Source organism: Equus quagga, chromosome 8 (genome assembly GCF_021613505.1).
Source record: "Equus quagga isolate Etosha38 chromosome 8, UCLA_HA_Equagga_1.0, whole genome shotgun sequence".
Classification (NCBI taxonomy): Eukaryota; Metazoa; Chordata; class Mammalia; order Perissodactyla; family Equidae; genus Equus; species Equus quagga.
The window spans coordinates 126,018,182-126,038,178 of record NC_060274.1 but is presented as its reverse complement, the minus strand read 5'-3'; the positions used below and the strand labels follow the sequence as shown (position 1 = coordinate 126,038,178).

At 55.5% G+C, this 19,997-nt stretch overlaps 1 protein-coding gene across 3 annotated transcripts; it reads right to left on the bottom strand.

Moving 5' to 3' along the window:
- Positions 1 to 979: 979 nt before the first annotated feature.
- ZNF775 (zinc finger protein 775) lies at positions 980 to 18,129 on the bottom strand. Of its 3 annotated transcripts, none has more exons than XM_046669058.1 (3): positions 17,716 to 17,734; positions 8,226 to 8,302; positions 980 to 3,625 (listed from the first exon to the last, which is right to left on the bottom strand). In XM_046669058.1, exons 2-3 carry the CDS (start codon positions 8,254 to 8,256, stop codon positions 2,016 to 2,018), a joined length of 1,641 nt encoding a protein of 546 aa, XP_046525014.1. In that variant the 5' UTR covers positions 8,257 to 8,302; positions 17,716 to 17,734; the 3' UTR covers positions 980 to 2,015. The 3 variants fall into 3 exon arrangements, with proteins under 3 accessions (XP_046525014.1, XP_046525013.1, XP_046525012.1); XM_046669057.1 differs by lacking the exon at positions 17,716 to 17,734 and adding an exon at positions 15,689 to 15,865; XM_046669056.1 differs by lacking the exon at positions 17,716 to 17,734 and adding an exon at positions 18,009 to 18,129 and having other exon boundaries at positions 981 to 3,625.
- Positions 18,130 to 19,997: the final 1,868 nt, after the last annotated feature.

Genomic DNA, 19,997 nt, shown 5'->3' with positions numbered 1-19,997 from the left:
TTTGTGGATGGTACCGCATCCCACTGTACAGAAACTCACGCCCACTGATCTCTCCAGTACCTGCCTGCACCGCCCCTCAGGCACCTGATTCCACAGGGCCCCAGGGTTTCTGCAGGTCCTTCCATGCAGACAGTGGCTCTCTAATGCAGGCATGGGATTCCGGGATGCCTTCCTGGAGGAAGTGGGCTTGCTTGAGTTGGTCTCAGCATTTGCTAAGTGGCAAAGAGGAAGAAGCAAATGACTCTTGAACTTTCCCCATGATTAAAGTGGGTTTTGATGAGATCCAAGGCACTTGGCTTCCCTGAGCAGGGCAGGCTGGAGGCAGGGCTGCGGGAGAGGAGGATGGCCTTACAGGAAGACAGGGAAGCACCTAGGGCGGGTGTGGGTCAGAGCAGGTGCCTAGGAAAACCCTTCTAATTTGGCTTCCTGCTGGTCCTGGGAGCTCAACTCTTAGACGAGCACACCTCCCGAGTTGTGAGAGTTCACACAGCGTCATTCATGATCAAAGACCACAGGAGTCAGCGGCCCCACCCCGCCGCCCACCGAATGCTAACCATTACGGACACCGTGTTACCCAGCTAAGCTGGATCACCTCTGTATGTCTTCTTGTGACACTACAACAATTAGAGCTCCTACCAGATGAAGAGATTAAGCAAAACCTGAAGAGAGGGGTAACTGAAAGCCAGGGTGAACCCCACAGCTCCTGGAGAGGGTAACGCTTCTCTGAGTTCAGAGAAGAACCCGGCAGCCCCTGGGAGGCTGGCAGACACAGTTCATCCTCCTACAGAATCACACCAGAGTCCCCCCTTTTTCCTCTCACCTTCTGGCTATACAACCCTGATACCCCAAGACCCATCCCTCTCTGCAATTCCCCCTCCCCTTGTGGGAACACACAGCCCAAGGCTACAGCCCAGCTGAAGCCCTGGGTTCCTCTGTCGGCATCAGGGCCCCAGCACCCTGCTTTGGAAAGGCATGAGGGTGACCTCTGGGGGGCTGGGGGTCGCGAGGGCTGTGGGGGGAAGAGATCAAGTTGTCTTGGAGAGAGAAGAGAATACTGCCCTCCACCGCCAGCAAGAACTGTGCCTGGGCAGTTGCTATGCTCATGGCCAAAGCTCCCTGTCCTGGTCCTGGGGCAGACGGACCCCTCAGAGCACACACAGACCCGAGCTCAGTAAGGGAAGCTTAGAAAGGACAATGAGCCCACGTGAGATAGTCAGTCCTTCATTTTCCTCTTCTGCAACACCAGCATTGATGGGGATCCAGGTCTGACGGCCAGCCACACGGCATGCCCGCCCACCAGCAGGAGCAGCACATCTGAGTCCCCTGCTGCAGTCCTCCCCAAGCCGCCAAACCTCAGCTGAGCCCACCCCATGCCCCCGCCCTGACCAGCACACACATACCAGTCCTAGGGTCAGGCCAGCCATGACAGCACCCTGGGCTGCGGTGCACTGGGGGTTTAGAAGGACCATTTGAACCACTCACTCTTCCCCCAAACACGTACGGAATGGCCACCAAGTGCCAGGCCTGCCCTTGGCTCTGCGGATATGCTTGCCCCTCCTGAGCCGTAGCTTCTGGCTTCCATCCGTGGTATCACTGAGTCTCCTGAAACTCTCCAACTGGGCCAGCCCCTGGCCATCCTGCAGCCCGAGGGTGACAGGCTGGTGCTACAGCTGACCAGTCCAGTCCTAGGCCATTTCACACCAAGGAGCCTCTCCCTGAGCCGCACAGCCCCCTCACTCGGTGCCTGAGGGCTGGGGTCCCACCTCTCAGGAAGGATACAGACCGTCGCTCCAGGGCAAGTAACGTTTGATCAGCCCATCCCGGACCTTTCCCCGTCCCTCTTTAGGATGCTTCTGGAATTCTGTTCTCAGGTCTTCAGAGCCTTGAGGGAACCACCTTTTGATAGGGTCTTACGCCCTGGGGTCCTAAAAGCCACCATTCCTGACCATTCCCCATGCCCCACCCGCACCTCCGCAAACAGCCCCTCCCCCCGGGTCTGCGGGAGTCCAGGGGCGCTAAAGCCCCTCGTTCTTGGCGCCTGGGGTGGGAGCCAGGGCCCCCCGGTGGACGCGCTGGTGTTTGAGCAGGTGCTGCTTCTGGCTGAAGCCGCGGCCGCAGGCGGCGCACAGGTAGGGCCGCTCGCCCGTGTGGTTGCGCCGGTGCCGCGTGAGGTTGGGCTTCTGGCTGAAGCGGCGGCCGCACTCGGGGCACGGGTAGGGCCGCTCGCCCGTGTGGATGCGCCGGTGGATGGTGAGTGCCGACCACCACGAGAAGCTCTTGCCGCACTCGTTGCAGATGAACTGGCGCTGCTCGCCCGGCCCGGCCAGGCCCGCCTGCGCCCGGCCCCACAGCGCGCCCCCGGGCCCCAGTGCTGGCTGAGGGCTGCGCGGCTGCGCCGAGAGGCCCGGGGGCGCCTCGACCGGCGTCTCGGAGCGCGGGGCGGCGCCCAGGCCGGCGGGCCCGGGGCACAGCAGCTGGGCCTCGGCGGCGGCGTGCGCGCGCTGGTGGGCCCGCAGCGCCGCGGGGCTCGGGCAGCTCTGGCCGCAGCTGGGGCAGCGCGCCGCCTGGGCGCCGGGCAGGTGCGTGCGCTGGTGCTTGAGCAGGTGCTGCTTCTGGCGGAAGCTGCGGCCGCAGAGCTGGCAGGGGTGCGGGCGCTCGCCCGTGTGGTTGCGCAGGTGCCGCGTGAGGTTGGGCTTTTGGCTGAAGCGGCGGCCGCACTCGGGGCACGGGTAGGGCCGCTCGCCCGTGTGGATGCGCTGGTGGATGTTCAGTGACGACCACCACGTGAAGCTCTTGCCGCACTCGTTGCAGATGAACTGGCGCTGCTCGCCCGGCCCCGCCGCGGTGGGGACTGCGGTCCGGGCCTCCGGCTGGCGCCACCAGCCCTGGCAGAGCCCCAGCCAAGCCCACTCGGGGCGCGCCCGCGGCGGCCCCGGCCGCAGGCGACAGCCCCTGCGGGCTGCAGCGTCCCGCAGCAGCTCGTGCAGCCCAGCGCGGGCGCTCTGGCGGTCCCGGGCGTGCGCACGCTGGTGGATGCGGAGGCCGACCTGGTGGCGGAAGCAGCGCTCGCACTCGGGGCACGAAAGCGTGGCGGGCCGAGAGTGAGTCTTCTGGTGCTTGAGCAGGTGCTGCTTCTGGCTGAAGCGCCTGGCGCAGTCGGGGCAGCAGAAGGGCCGCTCGCCCGTGTGGTGCCGCTGGTGGCGCGCCAGGTTGGGCTTCTGGCTGAAGCTCTTGCCGCACTTGGCGCACAGGTAGGGCTTCTCCCCGGTGTGGGTGCGCTGGTGGATCTTCAGGGACGACCACCAGCTGAACCTCTTCCCGCAGTCCAAGCACACAAAGTGACCCTCGACGGCAGAAAGAGCAGGACTCAGGGGGCCAGGGGCTGCCCCGGGAGCCCGGTCGGCCAGCCTTCGGTCCTGCTCAGTGGGCGGGGTCCACCTTGGACCCCCAGTCTCCTCCTGTTCCCCCAAGGCTCGAGGCTTCCCCATGGTCTGGCATGGCGGGAGGCCCCGATGCTGCTGGAAAATGTTTTCCTTATCCTTCTCGGAAAGCGCGGCCTGCGGCACGGTTGTCTGCAGCAGCCACTCTGGCTTCTCTTGCTTGATCTTCATCAGCAGCCCATCTCCTGCCCGAGGCAAAGGGGGAGAGGAGGAGAGAGTCATTCAAAGTCGTGGGGTGGGGGGCGAGAGCTGGAGAGAGGAAAGACGTGCTGGGGAGGGGGGCGGTGGGCAGCGCAGAGCATAGCAGAAAGTAAGGCGGGAGAAAAGAAGGCAAAAGGAAGATGTTAAAAGGGAGAGGAGGGGAAGGTAGAAAGGATGATAGGTAAGGGCAGGTTGGGGTGTGGAGAAGGCAAAGGAAAAGTATAGGAAGGGAAAGAGGAGTGAATGCTGCTGTGCCAAGGACACCGCCTTCTCTGCCCGGGGCCCAGGAGATGCAGAGGTTAAAGAGATCAATCAGAGAAGCCTTCCCCCAGGGAGCAAGCAGAGAATGCCAAGTTTCAATATATCTCCTTCTTTTTCTAAAAGACTGCATGTGCTGGGAGCTTGCTAAGCGAGGGCATGCCAGTCCCTCAGTGGTCAGGTCACCAAGACCCACATCACCGCCAGGCCCTCTCCAGGGCAGCAGCCACGGTGCGTGGATGCCTCATCTTCATGGACCTTGGCTGTTTGGCAATCTCACCTTTTTTTCAGCAAAAACAATAACAAGAAAGTAGGCCAGAAAGGTCTGAGCACCCAGAATAGGTGCTGCCTTGTCCTGGTACGAAACCTAGTCCACTTTACTCCCGAGAGGCCCCTAAGCACTGCTGCTCACCGCCCCTTACACCGTGCTCACGTCTACAGGCGCCGTTTCCCCAGCTCATGGACCTCAGGGAGCCGCAATGGGAAAGGTCTGCTACAAACACTCAATGCAGCCTGGATGGTTCCATTTGCAGGAAGTTTAAAAGTTGGCAAAACTAGTCAGTGAGTTAGAAGCAAGAGATAATGGCTCCTTAGAGAGGGCCCAGTGATTGGAAGGGGGCCTGAGGGGACTTCTGGGCTCCTGGCAATCGTCTCTTTCTTGATCTGGGTACTGGTTACATGGGCATGTTCACTTTATAAGAATTTATAGAGCTTACAACCTATGCATTTTTCTGTGCGTTATATGTCAATAAAAAGTTTACAATCCATAAAAAGTAGGTGAAATGAAACAGCTGTGAACAAAAAAGAGAGAGAAATTCTATAACAGGCTCTAAGATGAAAAAGACAAAATAAACCCAAAGGAAGTAGGAGGAAGGAATTAATAAAGATAAAAGCAGTGATTATAGGATAAAAGGAACATATAGATAGAAAAAGGAGCCTGAAAATACTAAAATGCTGTGTATAGATGTTATATCAATTTGAAAAATCTATGTAAAATGGATGATTTTGTGAGGAAATAAATTAACGAAACTGACTCACGTAGGTAGAAAATGTGTCTATATAAACAATTAGAAGAGACTGAACAGAAAGCCAAAGTTGCACCTCAAAAGTGGGGAGCAGGCCAGTTAACTATATAAACTGGTTCAACCTCAGCTTCAAGGGAAGGGTCGTTCCCAGCTTACGCAACAGGCGAGGAGGAGAGCAGGGCGGGAGCCTGCTCGCATGATCCAGGGTCAAAACAAGACAAGGGCGGGGCAGGCAGGAAATTGTAGGTTTATCGTTCTTTCAAAGTAGATACAGAAACAAACAAGCAAAAATGTTAGCAAAGCAGGTTCACAGTAGTAAAAGAACGACATTCTCATGACCTTGCTGGGATCTTCCCCAGGAAAGCAAAGATGGCTCGATACAATTCACGACATTAACTTTTGTAAAGTGAAAAACCTTATACCATCTCCATAGGTGCAAAAAAGTCATATAAAATTCAACATCATTTCTGGAGGGAGAGAAGGAAGGAGGGAGGGGGAAGAAAATAAAGAAGGAAGGAAGCTCTTAGCAAACTAGGAATATAGGGAAACTTTGCTAGGCTGACAAAGGAGCTATACTAGAAAGTGCAGCAAATGTAACAACCAAAGCCAAAGCTTAGCAGCCCATTCAGGTCAGGACAAGTCGAGGACACTCGCTGTCACTGTCACTCCTCAACAGTGTCCTTGAGGAACCAGCCAAAGCATAGGAGGAAAAATAAAAATACACATAAATATTGGCAAAGAAGAGAAAACTTGCATTTGCTGATGATTATTAACCCACAATGTGCAAGAGAATCCACTGACAAAATATTAGAAATAAGAGTTTCAGCAAGATTGCCAGATACAAAAACATACAAAAGATCATAACTTCTTAAAAGTGGCAATAAAAGCTATAAAATAACTGGGAATATACCTAATACACATGCAAAATTATATAAAGAAAAACATTAAACTGTATTGAAGTAATAAAGAAAATGATACATTTTATTCTTAGATGAGAAGGAAAGAAGCTCTTTACTGCAAAACAATGTTTAAATTCAGTGTACTCCTAATTAAGTACATAAAATTTATAATGTGCATAAATCACCCAGAAAATTCTAAAATGAGCAAGGAAGAATTTGGCTTATACATTAAAAGCTAAAATACGACCACCACACACCTGTTAGAATGGCTACAATCCAACACCAAATGCTGGTGAGGATGTGGAGCAACAGGAACTCTCATTCATTGCTGCTGGGGATGGAAAATGGTACAGCTACTGTGGAAGATAGTTTGGCAGTTTCTTACAAAACTAAACATACTCATACCACAGGATCCAGCAATCACTATGCTAAGTATTTACCCCAGGATCCAGCAATCACTATGCTAAGTATTTACCCAAAAGAGTTGAAAACTTATGTCCACACAAAAACACACATACAGATTTTTTAGCAGCTTTATTCATAAACATCAAAACTTGGAAGCAACCAAGAGATGTCCTTCAGGAGGGAACGGAGAAACTGTGGTACTCCAGACAAGGGAGTATTATTCAGTGATAAAAAGAAATGAGCTATCTGGGCTGGCCCCGTGGCCGAGTAGTTAAGTTCGCGCGCTCCACTGCAGGCGGCCCAGTGTTTCGTTGGTTCGAATCCTGGGCGCGGACATGGCACTGCTCATCAAGCCACGCTGGGGCAGCGTCCCACATGCCACAACTAGAAGGACCCACAACAGAGAATATGCAACTATGTACTGGGGGGCTTTGGGGAGAAAAAGGAAAAATAAAATCTTTAAAAAAAAAAAAAAAGAAATGAGCTATCAAGCCATGAGAAGACATGGAGGAAATGTAAACGCACATTACTAAGTGAAAGAAGCCAGTCTGAAAAGGCTACACACTGTCTGATTCCAACTATCTGACATTCTGGAAAAGGCAAAACTATGGAGACAGTCCAAAGATCAGTAGTTGCCAGGGGCTGGGGAAGGGATGAATGGGTGGAACACAGAGGATTTTTAGGGCAAAGAAATTGTTCTGTATGATACTGTAATGGTGGATACAGGACATTATGCATTTGTAAAACCCACAGAATGTACAACATAAAGAGTGAACCTCAACGTAACTATGGACTTTATTTAATAATAATATATCAATAAAGGCCCATCAGTTGTAACAAATGTACCACACCACGCAAAATGTTGATAATGGGAGACACTAGAGGGAGGCGCTGTAGGGGAACTCTCTGTACTTTCTGCACAATTTTTCTGTAAACCTAAAACTGCTCTAAAAAGTAAAGTCCATTAAAAAAAAAGTTCTGACTGGTGCAGCTGCTATTGACGTGGCTGCTCTGTGCTGAGCCTGGTGAGGTGAGGCTGTGAGTCAGATTCCCTTCCAGCAAAGGAAAAAAGCTAAACAGTGTCGAATACAAACCATAGGCAGGTCAACGGAACAGAAGAGTTTGATACACGGTGCAAGGTGGCCTTCCAAGTCAGCCGTGCAAGGCTGGCCTATTCATCGATTTAGGACCAACTAATCATCTTCTGGGGAAAAATGTTGAGTTAGATTCCTAGTTCATACTGTTTATAAAAATCTGTTCCAGGTGGATTTAAGTGCTGGTTTAAAAGAAGAAAATACAAGTATTATAAGAATTCGGAGAATTTGTTTAGTATCTAGAGGTCATTAAAACCTTTCTTAAACAGGATACAAAACATAAAAACAAAAGCTACCACAAACATAAGTAAAATAGAAATGATAGTTTGGGGCAGCATTTTCCAACAGGGCTTTCTGTAACAGTGAAAATGTTGTACACCCGAGCTGCCCAATACAGCAGCCTCTAGCCACATGTGGTGACAGCCCTTGAAGCGTGGTTAGTAAAACTGAGGAACTGAATTTATTTTCTTTTATTTAACTTAATTTAAATCTAAATTTAAATTTAAATAACCATATATGGCCAGTGGCCACATACGGGACAGCACACGTCTAGGAGAAAACACGTGCAGATACCCACCAGGGCTCCCTGTTCCAGCACTTAACAGACACTTCGCTCTCCCATCTCAGCAAATTTCTACATGGGGTGCATGTGTGTGTGCGTGTGTGTGCAGGTGCTCCCTTGCCTGGTAAGTCGTGGCTGGGCTTTGTCCTCTTCTTAGCTCCCATAGTCTGTCTTTGTTCCATCCTTTGATGTGACCTTCAATGTCCTGGTCCCGCCCTGCAATTCTACAGTCCGTAAGCTGCTAGTGAGGGCAGCAACTTACACTCGACTACAGAGGGACAGGGAAGACGGGTCTGGGGGAGGACCTATGGTTGGCTCCTACTTCCCATCTTCTCTCTTACCTGTGCTGGCGCCAGCCAGGCCACTCTCCATCCCCAGAGGCCCTCAGCATCAGTGTGGCGGCTCCCTGCCCTGCCGTCTGCAGGAGAGATGGGAGCAAAGAAGGAGAGTTGGCCTGGGGGACAAGGACAAAATGGGTTTCCCAGTCCTCCCATCACACCTCATAGAACGTGTTCCCTCTTTTTCAAGAGCTTTTCCATCCATGACCTCAGTTGAAATGTGCAGGGTTTTTTTTAATTGGACACACACATGCTAGGCAGGTAAAAGAGGCATAATCTCCATGTTATGAAGAGGAAACTGAGCCCAGAGAGGACCACTGACATGGTCCACATCACAGAGGTGGCTGAATGGTGGACGTGGGCAAGATCCCAGGTCTTCTAACTCCCAGACCAGACCTCATGCCCACACTCTCAAAACCGGCAGGGTGGGGTGTGAAGGGTGCCACCCGTGAGAACCAGGCAACTCTAGGAAGTTTAGAGACCTGCCTGGGTGGTCATGCAGACCCCCTGGAAGGCAGAACAATCTGTCCAAAACCACCTCCGCTCTCTGCCAAGGGCCCCTCCCAGCTCCAGGGCAAACCTTCCAGGGAGCCTCCCAGCCTTCCCTCGCGCCCCCGGAACACACATAGTCCACCCAGGGTACTAGTTAGTTAGCTAGCTACTAGATTACTAGCTTGCCAAGCTGGGGCTCTTCTTCCTCTCTAATGCTCAAGTCTTCGAACATCTCTGACCGGCTCATCCCACACCTGGAACGTGATGGGGCCGGGTCATGCTGCTCCGAGTCCTTGGCCCGGTGCTGGCTCCCTCTGCCCCAGATCTCCACACGGCCCCTTGCCTCTCTCAGGCCTCTGCCTAAATGTCACCTCCTCACAGCAGCCTTCCCTGCCTGCCCTGCAAAGTCACAGCCCTAACTCCACCTCACCTTCCTCCAGGATGCTTTTCCCCACCTGATGTGACATTTACTTATCTGTTTATTCCTGGTCACTGCGAGGACAGGAACTTTTTGTGCTCACTGCGGAGTCCCCAGGGTCTGGGAATAGGGCCCCTACACAGAGGGCACTTAACACCTGTGTGTGGCACGAACGTGCTGCCAGCTGACCACACTCACATGGGGCTGCTGGGGGTTCCCTGCCTCCACGCCGGAGCCCTGCGCGGCCTCTCCCAAGGCCAGGGACCTTGTTTCACATGCTGGCTCCCCGTCAACCCCTGCACTCCCAAAGGCCCCAGCGAGGATCTGCAGCTGTCGCTCAACTCATGCTGCACTACCTGCTGCTACCAAGGGGCTTTTCCAGGTGTCAGTCAGAGCTTCCGTCCAGGTGCCTCGGCTCAACCACCTCCCAGGAGACCCAAGCTTCCCTTGCTCCCCACCTCAGTGGGCATATGGGAAAGCCCCCCAGAGATGCCATCTGAAGGGTCTCACCCCTCCCCTCTCCCAGGTGTCCTTACAGCAGCCACTCGGGGGACAGAGACCCAGGCTGGGAATCTGGACCCTGCCCAGAGAGGTGGGGGTGTAAGGGTAAATACGAATCCAAAAACCAAAAAATCATTTTCTCAGGTGCAAAAAGGAAGACTTTCCCCATAACCACCATCCCTTTCTTTTGAAACCTGTCACTGTGCATTTTTCTCTGCCCCTCTGACATGTCTGTAAATCTTTTTAAAAGCTCAATAAGCCTCTTGCCAGCTCCACACCCTGGGACTGTCCTCTCAGGACCTGGGAGCCAGCTCTTTGAGATGTAACCATCAAGGGAGATAGGGCCCTGTTTCCAAGCCCCCGTGGCGCCTGGCCCCAAGCCATCAAACCACCTCCTGTTATAGACAGGAGAAGCGAGTTTCTCCTTTGGAGAAAGGCAACCCGCTAACACAGGTGGTCACCCCAATTACCTCGTGAATTTGGGATGAACTGTGTGTGCAAATGGCGCCGTCAGGTCCTCTCGCCTGAGGACCAGGTACGGCTTATCTGGGGAAGGTGTGTGGGGGCTGCATCTGCCATGCTGTATAACAGGGCGAGATTTCTTTCCGTCTTTGCAGTCTCTTAGGGGATGGCCGGTGATGTGCCTCTCATTCTGGTGTAATGCTTATTCAATTAAAAAAACTGTTCCCTTTCTCTCCTACTTCTGTGGGGAGCTTTTCTGAGTTGGCAGGAGATTTTGTTTTTAATTCCATTTCCCTAGCAAGGGCCTGCTCCACACTCCTACTGTGGTTTCTATAAGAAAGTGTCTTTAAGACACTAAAACCTGCCTGTGGTGCAAAGAAAAGGTGGCTGCAAGAAGAGGGGAGGAGAAGGCCACCGTGGGCCCCTGATGGATGCTGTTGCTCCTGCCTTAGCGCCCCCCTTCCCTCCAGGTTACTCTGTGTCCCAGGGCTGGGGAAGCCTCTCACCAACTGGAGATTCAATATCTGCCTAAAAAGACGCAGAGGACTGGCAAGCAGGGAGCCCACCTCGACGTGGGGAAACTCAGACGGGGGTGCCAGAAGCCAGGCCATAGGGCAGGGGTGAGGACAGAGGGCGGGACTTGGCCTTATTCACAAAACCCCAACACAACACAACAGAGACCCCTGGAGCCCCAATCAGTCCTCCTTGATCCACTCTGTCTCCCAAGAGGTGTTAGGACCTAAAAATCGCCTCAGGGGCAGAGGGCTTCAATGCTTGGTGAAGAATTCACAGCGAGTTACCAGAGGGGCTCCTCCCCCATCCCTGGACACCTCTGTCCGGGCCTCACCAGGGCTCAGGGAAAGCAGAGCTTGTGGCCCAAGGAGGCACAGAGTGGAAACAGAAGGAAGGGGACCCTCATGGGGAAGAAGTAAGACATGAGAGGGCGGAGGTAGAAGGGGAGGCACAGAGGACAGGGTGGGGGGCAAGTAGGCCATGTCTCAGAGGCCCCCTCCACCTTTGTGCTCAGGTGGGATGTGTCTGCAAAACAGGCCAGCAGGTGTCTTGCAGACAAAACCCTGAGACAGCCAAACCGAGGGAAGTCCCCAAGTGGGGCCACGTCTTTCCAGGCCAGCGAGCCCCAGCTGCGCCTTCTCTGCCTTCTCTCTCGTTCTGCCTTCTGCCTGCTATGCCACGCTGCACACCCCTTCTTACCCACCACGCTCCTGCCCCACCTGACACATCACTCAGCTGACCCGAGAGATGCCCAGGAACCCAGTGAGCAGGCCGCCCAGCAAAACGCCCCGCCTGGAAAACAGGAGGCAACAGGGGCCAACCCGCCACCCCCACCAGTGCCCACACGGAGTCTCTGAAGGCCACTTGGTCTATCATGCAGGGGTAGACCCCAATCTCCAGTGACCTTTCCCCTCCCTGCCCAGCAAGTTCTGTGGAGAGCAGGGCACATGCAGGGGATGGGTCTTGGGACAGGGCTCTGGTCACCTCCCCGTTCGCAGCCCCTGGCTCTGGGCCCAGCCCTCCACACACTGGGTCAGGCTGCAGTCAGGGTGAGAGCCCCCTTAATAGGAAGGCCTCCACCCGGGCAGCTGCCATGACAACTGCCAGAACACACAAAGCGGGGATTGTGGCCTGCAGCAGGTGGTGAGGTCTGGGGACAGAGGAAGGTAACAAAGGAGCTTTGGTCTTAGCAGAAACTTGGGGACAGGGAGGGGGCGGACAGCAGCGGGGTTGAGGAGAAAGGCCACAGGCTGGGAAAGGCAGGACAGGGACATGTCCAGGTCTCCCCACATCCTCCCAATCTCAGGCCCCGGGAACTTTTGCACCAGCCAAGCACATCTCTCTTCATAGACTTAGGCCCCAGGCCGGGAAGGAGAAGTGGATGGCGGCCCGCATGTCCTTTGTCACCAGTGGAGTGGGGACTGGCCACATGCCTTCCACCAGGTGCTGAGGCTGAGGGGTGACATCTCCCCAGACTCCAGTCAAAGACCCAGCTCCCAGGCCCTGCTCAGCCACGAGCCCCCACCCAGGGCCACACTCAGGCTGCTCACCTATACCTACAACCCTCACCCCCACAGGAAACCGGGCAGGAGACGTCTTCCCCAGGCACAGCATACCCTCCACGTCCAGCTCCCCCCTCTGCCCTTGTCCACCACACCAGTGGGGGCCATGCTGGCCACCTTTCTATTACCCACATCTTTCCCATCCTCCAGCCAATTTAACCCTAGCTGGTCCCCGGTGCATCACCCAGCCCACCCCGCCTCCCACCTTTTCCCCACACGCTCTGAGCCCACTGGCCTGCCCTCTGCCTTATTTCCTCAGTGGTTCCAGTTTCCCTGAAGCAGGTCCCGCTTCTCCTCTCCTTGCCCTGACCCACTGCACTGGCTGCACAGGTCATGCCCAGGGAGCACGTCTGCAGACTGTGGACCAGGCCAGTGTTTGCTGGGGGGCAAGGGTGCACGGGCTGCAGCCAGTCTCCACCCTCCGCAGGGTGTGCTCTCAGGGTACTCCCTGGGTGCGGAGGCTCTGCCTCTCCTACCCTCATCCCTGAGGGGAGTGGGGGCTTCCCTGATCACCTCAATATTGATCTGGCTGTGGAAAGAAGAGGGGGCAGTCAGCCAAGACTCCAACAGGGAGAGGGGGAGTGCCACCGCCTGCTGAGCACCAACTATGTACAAAGCACGAGCACCGCCCATTCCGTCCTTCACAACCACGTCCGGCTCAGGAAGCACGGGCCCAAGGTCGCACAGCTAGGAAGTGCTCAAGCCAGGACTGAAGTGGGGTCGGCCTGCCCCACGTCACCTCTGAAGAGAAGGTACAGGATTTACCAAACCTAAACTACCAGTCCTGCATTTTCAGGAGTTTGGCTTCTGTCCCCACATGGGATTATTTAAATTTATATAAATTAAATTAAAAATTCAGTTTCTCAGTCACACTGGCCACATTTCAAGTACTCGACAGCCACATGTGGCTAGAGCTCCCATAATGCCAGCAGAGAAGAAAATTTCCAAGTTCACAAAGTTCGATTGGGCGGCGCCACACTGTCAGCCCCAGGAAGGCAGGAGCTGCCCTGCCCGGTCCCTGAAATGCAGAAGGTGAATGAATGAATGAACAAAAGAAATGGAGGACTGGAGCGGGGCTCCTCTGCCCCCAGCACTTCATCCCTAAACACAAAAACCTCAGGACCAGTAAGGATGTCCTCCGCCTGGGAAACTGATTTCAGTTAATATCAGTGAAAGTTTCATTTGAAATATCCAGTCATAGGCACAGGAGAAGAAACTGGTATAAACACGAAATGCACACACAAACACATCCAGAGACAATCAAATCTAACATCCAACACAGCTAAGTAAACAAAAGTTCAAAGATGCAAAAATACAGAGATATGCCAACACCTGCAAAACTGCACATGTGAAGTACAAAGAAATTGAGGGACCTGAAAACCCACAGACACACCTACAGCTCCTCAGAGACACAACTGTGCCGACGTGAACCGCGTAAGCACAAATCACACCGGTGGAAACAGAAATGTGAATCTATGCTGATATAGATGCCCTCCCACGTCCATGCCCATCCCAGCAGGCCCACTGCTCCCAGGAACGGGCGACACGTCCACGGTGAGCCAGGAAGCTCCAAGCAGAGATGGAGCAGAGATGGGAGGAAGTATGACAAGGGACAGTCACCTATTGGGTTACCTGTGCTAGAGGGAGGGGTGGCATGAGGCCAGCGAGAGCTGCAGCTGGCTGGGGAGAGGCTGGAGCGGGACAGAAAGCCCTAGAAAGAGAACTAGGCTCTGCCCAGCAAGCCCAGTGCAGCCTGAGACCCCCTTGCAAGGCCAGGTGCCCAGGGGTCTGGCCCAGGAGGAAGCAGCAGGCCCCTTCCCTTTCCTGTGACCCTGAGCCCCCACAGGCTAGCTCCTCAGCCGAGGCTGCCCCTCGCACGCCAGGAGCCCTGAGTTCCAGCCTTCCTGTCCTTGGCAAGTCACTGCGCCTCCAGGCCCAGTTTCCCAACGATGAAGATGCCTGACACCTCCTGCTCCGCGGCTTTGTCACGAGCATCAGATGAGGCGAGTCCGCGGCAACACTACACCTGCTGAAGCCTATAAACCGGCAGGGCCTCTTCGCTCCCACTGTTGTAGCCTGAGAACAACCCGCGTTGGCATTTTCCAAGCCCTCTCTGCCAACGCCCCCACTGCTGTCCCTCTTCCTAAACCATCACTCCTTCAAGCTGCTTCAGAATCTTCCCAGGCCCCCAGCATCCACACAGTAACCCCAAACTCTACTCACCAACTGGGGTGGGCCTCAAAGGAGGAGAGGGCGTGGGCACGGTTTTTACTATGGGGACTACGTGCAGAGCCGTGCGCTCAACAGAGCAGCCCCAGGTACAGCTTTGGACCCCCGGAGCCCCGGTGGAGACCTGGCGAGGAGAAGGGGCTCCGCTGGGCTGGTGAGGGTGCCTAACCCGGTGGGGGTGGAGGGGCTGGGTGGGCAGTGGTAAGGAAAGCACGGCCGGGGGCCTGAGCGCCAGGCAGGGGCTGGACTAGAAGCCGTGGACACTTCTGCTGGCCTGTGGCTCGAAGGCTCAGCTCAGGTGAGCCGCGATGGCCTCATGCCCCAACTTTGTTGCTGGGGAGGGAGCCAGTGTGGCCTCTGTCTCCCAGGACCAGTTCCACAGCCACCAGGCCCTGCCCTAGACCAGTCCTACATAGGTCACTGCAGCACAAGGCCTGTCCCCTGGGTGGTGCTCTGGCTGGCCTCTGGATGGTCAGCTCCCTCTCCAGGCGTCGAGTCTCCTGTACCTGGACCCACCAGACCCCACACCCTCCTCTCATCCACAGTTTATGACCAAGGAGGACACACAAACCAATTGCTAACAAGTGGCTTTAAAATGTTATTGGAAAGGCAAGCGCCTGATTCCTACCTTATCCAGCCCAGTGTCCACGGACAGACAAGCAGGCCCAGAGGTCCTACCCAGACCAGGTGAGTGTCGCCTCCATCATTTAGAGGCTGGCCTCCGCCCCCAACCCCAGCTTAACGCATGTTAGCCCACCCCTAACCCTTCTACAACTCCCACAACAGCTCCGCAGCCCCTCAGCACCCCCACCCCATCTTCCTCTCCCATTACCCACCCTGCTCCTCAAGAATGCCTCCCTCCTCTGCGACTCCCCAGATCCCACCAGTGTCCCCCCATTGTTACCCTTCCTCCCAGCCCTGTCGCTTCCCCATCTCCCACTCCAGCTTCTCTACACCTCAGCCTCCCAAACACAGTGGTCCTCAGTCTTAGGAGAGGACAGAGGTGGGACAAGGCGGGGGGGGGGGGGAGCGGGGGGGGGGGGGGGGGGCAGGCCATCATCCCACAGAAATGGAATGCCCTAGAGAAAAGAGCCCAGGACTGGGGGGCCAGCCACTTGCCTCTCTGGGCCTCAGTTTCCCCATCTGCAAATGGAAATAATCATGCTTGCTCTTGTGTGCAGAATTATGATATCAAGGAGGGGGAGGGTGGGGATAGTATGAAAGGACTCTGAAAAACATTCAAGGTGCAGAGAGAATTCTTTTAGGGCCCCCACACTGTAAGACTGTACCTCAGGGTTGCCCTGGTAGGAACAGCAGGGTTGGTGACTTCAGTTGCTTCCGCCAGCACTCCCTTGGGACCAAGTCCAAGGACAGCTAGCTGCCTTATCCCAGCATGCCTGCCCACCTCCTGGAGGTCCCCAGTTTGGACCCCAGGCCAGTCCCTGAGACATCTCCTTCCAGGACTGCTGCCTCCACCTGCCAGACATGCACACCTTTGCTGGCACTGTCCCACCCCTACACCTCCCTACCCCCATGCCTGTCCCACACCCACGGCATCCCCATGCATCTTTGCTCATCTGTGCCCTTTAGAAAAGGGCTCCTCCTCCCCAAGTCCTCCTCCCCAAGTCCAAGACTCAGGAGCCTGCCAGGGCTGGGGGACCCCATTCCCTGATCGGAAGGCAAGGCACAAAACCAACTGCTAACAACACTTTGAGCAGGTGTCACACTTTAATGCATAAACAGTTTTCCATTCCTTGCTGCAGTCTAAGGAGCTTGGAAAGGGTAAGCAGTGTTGCCCCCTTGTTGAATTAGGAGAGCAAGGCCCCAAGGAGCCATTCCCTGCCTCAAAGAGAGTGACAAGGAGCGCTTCCTCAAGCCACCACCCCCCACCACCGCCCCACCAAAACCTCGGATTCCTCAGCTTAACCCTCACCAGGGGGCAGGTAGGATGACAGACCGCCTCCACCCTGCTCTGCACTTTGCCCTGGGCATCCCTTGCCTCTCCAGGGGGACAGGGGGTCTTCAGCAGGCCTCTCAAAACCACCACCACCTTCCTACCACAGACACAACCCTTACAGTCCCCGGGGAACTAAGCCATCCCAGTGCTCTTTTTAATACCTGCAAGATCTCCCACTGCCGCTGCCTTAGTTCAGCCCTCAGCACCTCTCCCCTAGAGGCTGCACCTGTTTATAGCCTATCTTGCCCCTCCAACCCAGGTGCCACCTGGAACTCAACGCACCTTTCCGAAAATTACAGTTTGGACATGTTTCTACTTTGCTTAAAATACTTCAATGGGTCCCCAGCACTTTCACATTCAGCTAGAAGTTTCTTGGCAAGACGGTTCAAAATCTGGCCTCTGCTCACCTTCCTCACTGCACCCCAACCCACCCCACTGCCCCAACAGGCATGACCTGGAGTGTCTTAACACGCCTGTGACCAGCCTTGGAACAGCCTTGCCCAACTCTCCCCTGCCCAGCCCAGATCAGGGGTCACTTCCACCAGGAAGCCTTCTTGGAGATGCCAGGCTGGGTTAGGGGCCCTTCTCACTGTAACCTGTGCGCCCACACAACCCGGTGCCATCTACATGATGTAATAATAATTCGTCTGCCTCCACAACGAGCCTGTAAACCTCTCAACACACGGAGTGTTTCTGTCTTCCCAACACCCAGCACAAGGTCCTGTATGCTATAAACCATTAATAAAAATTTTAATAATCACTTATACAAAAGAAATTTAAACCCAAAACAGATTAGAAGCACAGAATCATGGAACTTTGAGTTGAGACTAAAACCCTCTAATCTCTTCCTTTCACAGATGAACCCAGGGACCCAAAAGAACAGCTAAGGTGAAGCCTAGACATCACCCAGCCTCAGCCTCCAGGGCTCTGACCACACCCAACCCCGGGTCTGGCTGACCAGGACCCACTCCAGGCTCCATCCTGCCCCAAGGGCTGGAGGGAGCAGCACTTTTATATTTTCCGCCTTTACAGGGGAAGAAGCCTCCAGCCCCTACCCCCACCCCCACTTAGATCTTGGCTCCGCACCCACTTTCCTGGAAGCCAGGTTTGGGGGAGACCCCCACACATACACACTTCCGATTTCCGTGGTGCTTCTCTCTCATTGTTCTCACGCCCATCCTGATGCCCGCTCGTTTAATCATTTATTAAGCTCCTACTATGTGTCACTCTGCGCGAGCACCGGGGTTCCTGCCCTCCGGGAGCTCGGTCTTTTGGGGAGACTGACACAGCTCCCGAACGGCGGGACAGCGCTCTGCTCGAGCGCGCCCGGAGGGGCCGAGGGGCAACGTCCCCGCTCACCTCCCGGTCCCCGCTCTCAGGACCTCACCGCCACCCCGCTCTCTGCCCCGGCCTGCAGCCCCTCCCCACGCACGACCTGGGCCCCTTTCCCCAGGGGCTGTGTGGGGTGAGGAAAGTTCGGGGCCGGAGCGCGGGGGCTCAGGGGACCCCGAGGCCGCCTCAGCCCGAGGCAGGCTGGAGGCAGCGCGGGAGGAGCGGGCCGGGCGCTGGCCCCACGGCACGGTCCGTCCCTCCGCACGCCCCTCCCCGCCCAGATTCACAGGGACTCGCAGGGAGGGGACAGGAATAAATACCTTGACTTTGTGGCTAAGGTTAACGGGAACTGCCACCCCGGGGCGACTTGGGCACTGGGCTCCCCGGCCCCGCCAGTCCGGGGGCAGCGGGGCGGGTGCGCACCCCTGATTGGCGGGCGGGCCTGGCCGTCCCCCGGGCCGCCCCGCTGCCCGATTGGCGGCGCCGCTCAGATGACCGGCTCGGCCCTATCGGAGAAGCCCGCGGGGCGGCCCCTTTGTTCTCCGGAGCCAATGGCCGGCGTGGGCGGGCTGACCTCGCCCCCCGCGGGGGTCTCTCCTGGCCCAGCGCGGCGTTAACGCGTTGGCTGCCGGGCGCTGGGCCGAGGGCCGGGTCTCCGAGGGGAGGGGGCGGGGGGCGAGGCCGAGGCCGGGCTGCTGGAGACCCGACGGCGCCGCGGACCCCCTCCTCCCCTCCCCGCCGACTCGCGCTCTGAAATCGGTCCGGGCACTCGGCACCTCTCGGTCCGACTCAGGCACGCGCCCGCAGCGCTCTTGGTGCCCGGTCCGGGGAACGAGACGCACGACCCGCGCTCCGACGCTCACACTCGCGTGCGTATTTGACACGGCGCTGGTACTTGACACTGCAGCACACCGGGGTTTAGAGTGGGATGGGCGTGTCGGTGCGCCCTCTGCACGCGCGCCGCCCAGGCACGTCGTGGGCGCGTGATGCACGACCCCGCGTCTCTGGGAGAGACTTAGCGTTAAGTCCAAGCCCCCCGCCACGCCCCCATCCCCGCCGCTTTCTAGTGGAGGAAACGGCGGCCTGCAGAGGTTACGTTCCTAGGTCGAGTGTCGCTGCTGATTTAGAGGCAGGGTCCAGACCGCCAAGGAGGGTCTCTGTTCCTGGGGACCTTCAGGGAAGAGAATTTTCCCATATACCCACCCTGATTGGAAGGAAATGCTCCTTTATGTCGATAAAATTCCTGACGCTGCTACCTCAAAGGGGCCAGCTAGCTCAACTCCCACTGGCAGGATTCTCTGCGGAGCTGCTTAGAAACGGCCGTTGGGACCCGACGGTGACACAAACAGAAGCTGGGCCTCGCTCCGGACTGCCACAAACCTTATCCTTAAGCCGGTGGACCTTAATTAACCAGTCAGCAGCTGCCTACTAAGCACTTGCCACGGGCCGGCTGCCATTTGGCCTCATAACACAACAGAAACTGGGGGACCGAGTTTCTGTCAGTTATGCCACAAAGTTCATGTGTAGTTTTTACAAAAGACACTTTCTGTCTCTGGACTTTGACTTATGTGTAAAAGGGTTAATTATTTTCTAGTTACACACGTGCCTTGCTGATTTTTGCAGGACCCTAAGTGGTTCTGTTCTCCATAGAAACATTTGTAGAGTATAAAACCCTACTCAGAGGCCAGACGCCACCAGGCCATCAACTCTTTCAAGAGTCGCATTCATCTCCCTATTTTCCAGAGTACCTGGTGGAGGTGCAGTGAAGGCTTGTGGATTCCAGGAGTCTAGTTCCAGATCTGTGACGGGCCCCGAGTGGGAAAGTCATTTCCACTCTCAGGGCCTGTTCCGTCCTCTGCAGAGTGAAAGACTTCCTCCAGAGTGAGAGTTCATGACAAGGGTATTTCAAGGCGGGAAGAATAAAGCACACCTGAGATCCTATTTCCATTAAGCAAAAAAAAAAAAAGGGGGACACTACATATGTATGTTTGCAAATGCACAGAAAAAATGTCTAGAAGGACACCCTCAAACTCTTTACATGGTGTAGAGAAAAGACATGGGGAGTAGGGTGGGGGAAATGAAGGAGTTTCATATTAAGAATAAATGTGAATATGTCAGCATTGTTTAATTTTGACAAGATAATATAATAGTTTTCTAAGTGTAGAAGAAAAAAGAGAGAAAAACCCTGGACTCTTCAGAAGAGAAGGGCAGCTCCTGTCAGCAGAGCACTGACCCCTCCAACCGGGGCAGTTCCTCCTTCAACACTGCGGTCAGCATGTGCCACGCTGAGCAAGGACTTGGGACCCACC

Bases quoted from the DNA above. Each gene is read 5' to 3' on its own strand.
- ZNF775 (XM_046669056.1), bottom strand. From the start codon at position 8,256: ATGGAGAGTGGCCTGGCTGGCGCCAGCACAG. The intron at 3,626-8,225 runs GTAAGAGAGAAG...TGCCTCGGGCAG, and splicing joins CCTGGCTGGCGCCAGCACAG to GAGATGGGCTGCTGATGAAG.